Here is a 4,266-nt window from a genome sequence, read left to right on the forward strand (position 1 = left end):
TCTTCTTCTTCTTCTTCTTCTTCTTTCCCTCTCCCTCCCCCTCCCCTCTTCCTTCCCTCCCTTTCCCCTCCCTTTCCCTCCCCCTTCTCTCCCTCTCTCTCCACCCCCTCTCCCTCATATTCCTACCTACTTACCTACCTATCCTGGACACTTCCCTAACAGCAAGCTTTCAGTGAGTTTGTTTTTTTCATTACACAGCCTTGCCATTGCTGTTATTCTGGTTTCAATTAGGCGTAGCAGGCTCATGGCAAGGAGAAAAGATACAGAATTGTATTCCCTTCCTTTATGTGGTCAGTGCTGCCTATTTCTCTTACCCTTACTTCCCATGATAGGTTCTCCTATACCTGGGAAGTGGGAGATTTCTGAGAGAGGAGTCTCATGGGCCTGTGGTGTAGACAGAATAGGGACTTGGTGCTGGCTGGTCTCTCAGAATCACAGGGCTGAGAAGTTAGCCCCCATCCCTGGCAACCGAGCAGCCCCATGGTGTCAGCTTCATGAGTATGGTTTGCAGATGCAGAAACCCCTCATTGCCTTTTCTTTCCAACCTTGGACACCTCTGCATTTCACCACTAACTGTTCTGGAAGGTTCCTGATTTTTCTCTACTTCTCCACCATTGATTTCCATCATGCTGAATGAAAAACCACCACCATCACCACCCACCATCACCACCACCACCACCACCACCACCACCACCACCACCACCAAAACCTTGCTGGACTTTTTGTTCCAGTGCTAATAAAGTTTTGTTCTGGAAATAATCGCAGAGGCTTTTATTTTGAAGGTTATTAAATAGCAGAATTTTCTACTTCATAAACTTCATGAGACTTTTTTTTTCTTCTTCTTCTTCTTCTTTTTTTTTTTTTTTTTTAAAATTAAAGTCCTTGTTGTATTTCTTCAGATCTCTGTTCAGAGGCAAGGACCATAGGGATTCTTTATTAAGCTAATTAACTTTACAAGAGCTCTGAAGGATAGGGCATTTTACCATGACTTTTATTCCCCCAATACCAGAGCAATAGCAGATACATTAAACACTACTGAAAGTATTATCTTGCACTGAGATAACACACTATGCTTTCAAGAGCATGAACTCATAGAAATGGATCAACTCGCTGTCATAAGTGGAATTTAAAAATAATCTAGGGCACAGTAAACCCTTTGTTTCATGGATTTCATCCGGGTGTAGATAAAAACATACAAAAACATACAAAAACATACAAAATTGCATCTGTGTTGAACATGCACAGAAGGCTTTCTCCTCACTAATTTCTAAATAGTTTGTATAGCTACTTGTGTGGGGTGTACGTGTCATCAGGTATTACAAATGATGACCAGATGTATCTTAATGGTGTCCTGTGGCTGCAGTGAAACACTCAGACCAAAAACCCATTGGGAAGCAATGGGTTTGTTTAGTTTACAGTTTCCGATCACAATCTATAACTGAGGGATGCCAGAGTGGGAGCTGAAGTAGAACACATAAAGGCATGCCTCTCTCTTGTCTCTGTCTCTGGCTGTCTCTCTTTGTCTCTCTGTCTCTCTGTCCTCCTCCTCCTCCTCTCTCTCTCTCTCTCTCTCTCTCTCTCTCTCTCTCTCTTTATTCAGCCCAGACCTACCTGCTTAAGGACAGTGCTGCCTATAGTGCACTGGGCTGGCCCACATCAATGAACAGTTCCTCATAGACATGGCCACAGGCCAGTCTGGTTGTGGCAATCTTTCAGTTGAGGCTCCCTCTTCCCAGTGAATTTAGGTTTTGTCAAGTCCGCATAAAAAAACCATGGGAAGTTAAATGGGAGGTGTGCTTAGACCATACCATAGAAGGGACTTGAGCATCTGCGGGAGGTGGCATCCAGAGGAAGGTTCTGAAGGCGCAAGACCCCCGTGGTGACTGTGGTTTCACTTAGACTACAAGCAGGGAGCACATTTTTATCTTAAAGAGACCTTATTCAGAGTTTTCTTAGGAGGCTTCTGGTTTCATTACCATTAGAAGAGTCAAGCATGGAGCACGTGGTCTCTCTAGGAAGAAGAGAGAATGTAAGGGGTGGGAGGGGTGTCCTTTAGGTCATCCCCAAGTAGGCATCCAATTTTTAGTTGAATAAGGACAAAACAGAATTAAGACATTGAAAGGCAAATGGAGCAAGTCTTCTCAAAGCATCAGCACAATGTATTTATTATTAGCATGCAGGATGAGACATTATCCTGGGCTTGTGTCTCTCTCAGCTACCATATTCTGTTTCTTTGAAGTAGATAACAATTTTTATATTCATAAACATTATGTAGAGTTTTTATAGTAAAGTCCAAGGTGTTGCTGGACACAACAAACTCTCACAAAATTAGATGTTTGTGGCCATGGGTTGTATCAGATTGCCTGACAACACATAGACAACTGACAACTGCCTGCCCAGCAGCAAATGGAAGATAGCTGTATCTATCTATCGGTAAATGGAGGAAGTTTCTGGAGGCTGACCTACAAGGCTACAGGAAGGAATTTAGAACAGGAATGGACATCATGAAGATTAGAGCTGCTTAGGGAGTATGAGAGAAGATGCATGCTTTAGGGAATGGATAAAGTCAGGGATCAGGGGTCAGAGGGCACCGGAGAAGGTGAGGAGCTCTGATGTTAAGCCTCAGCCTAGACCCTGTCAGTTTTGATTTCCTGCGTCCTTTCTCCTGAGCGCAGTACACCTTTACCTCCTGGCTCCTTCTTACCCTTCACTTTACTTAGGTGCTTGCTTGCATGCTTGTTCATTGTTTGTTTGTTTGTTTGTTTAGTCTGTGCCTGAGCTTGCACACACTTCCTGGTGTGTATGAATGTGTTGGACAGCTTTCAGGAGTTGATTCCCTCCTTCCATCACGTGTCTTCCAGGGATTGAACTCAGGTTGTCAGGCTCAGCAGCAAGCACCCTTGCACATTGAGCCATCTCTCCAGCCCCTCACTTTCCTCCTGACAGCTTTTACATGGATGTGAATACAGGATGTGACATGAACCCATCTGTCCCACAAAGCTGGTCCCCTTCCCCTGGCTCCTCTTTCCCTGTGTACAGTTTCCTCACTGTGGGCTCGTGGGTCTGGTCCTGGGATGTCCCCGATGTCCTTTCTTCCTTCGCCTGGGCTGCTGTTACAATGATGATGACGGTATCATGAAGTTTATTGAGCCAGGTTTTGTCGTGTAAGCTTGTAAATTCAGTATTGGGGAGGCAGAGAGTTCATAGTTATTCTCTGTATATAGCAAATTAGAGGCTAGCCTATGATATCTGAAAACCATGCTGTCAAATGAACAAATAAATAAAGAATAAAGTAAAACAGTATGGATGGTCCCCCTGCCATTGTTGGCTACTATTATATTCATTTTCATTTTTTGCATTTAAATCTGATAGTAAATTAGTGATAGATACTATTAATATTTCTAGGTTTCTATAAAGAAGGGTATTCAGATTTTAAGCATTCCCAGTAACACAGCAGTCCTGCTGTGGGCTGAACTTGTACTTCCAAAGATCCTATAGTGACCACTGAGCTATTGATTAAACCTTTGTTCTTCCTGGTACAAATCTGTATTTTATTCTATCTTTGGGGTATTTTGACTGTTTTTATGCTCTGCTCCAATAACTCTTACAGTTCCTTTTAGCACTTGCTTGGTATCTTCATCTTTAATGATACAGATCTAGAGGAATTATTATTCTGTTTATTCCAGAAATAATTCTGCTTTTAATTAATGAATCAAATTATTTGAAGAAAGATTTCACCCTGTAATGTGGGCTGGCCTGAAACTTACTGTATAGCCTAGGGTGGTCTTAAACTCCCAACAGTTGTGATTACAGGAGTGAACCTTGTGCAAGGATGCAATCAATTCCCTTGTAAACAGCCCATGATGTATATGTATTTCAAGGACAATGAAGTTAGTGCTGTGATGTCAGGATGCCAAGTGACCACCAAGTGACCCGAGGTGTTCCCATCCCCCCTTCTTGTCTGCAGTCATTTGAAGATTGAGGCCAAGATTGGAAGCATGGCCGACCTCAGGCAGCTCATGGACAATGAGGTGTTTATGGCCTTTAGCTCCTATGCGACGATCATTCTTGCCAAGATGATGTTCCTGAGCTCTGCGACTGCATTCCAGAGGATAACCAACAAGGTTAGGCTTCAGAGGTGACCTTTCCTCACCTTTAAGGGTTAAAATTCTGAAACAGCCTTGTCAATTTCTATTCTGATCTATCTATCTATCTATCTATCTATCTATCTATCTATCTATCTATCTATCTATCTATCTATCTATC

The 4,266-nt window shown here is 42.8% G+C and overlaps 1 protein-coding gene across 1 annotated transcript in view; it reads left to right on the plus strand.

The window, feature by feature from the left end:
* Mgst1 (microsomal glutathione S-transferase 1) overlaps positions 1 to 4,266 on the plus strand; it is a 16,444-nt gene that overhangs the window by 3,698 nt on the left and 8,480 nt on the right. The window contains exon 2 of the mRNA XM_029535076.1: positions 3,968 to 4,124. Coding sequence (XP_029390936.1) covers positions 3,999 to 4,124 — 126 coding nt within the window. The 5' untranslated portion in view covers positions 3,968 to 3,998. The remainder of the gene's footprint in view (positions 1 to 3,967; positions 4,125 to 4,266) is intronic.

The sequence above is a fragment of the Mus pahari genome, chromosome 2 (assembly GCF_900095145.1).
Source record: "Mus pahari chromosome 2, PAHARI_EIJ_v1.1, whole genome shotgun sequence".
Taxonomy (NCBI): domain Eukaryota; kingdom Metazoa; phylum Chordata; class Mammalia; order Rodentia; family Muridae; genus Mus; species Mus pahari.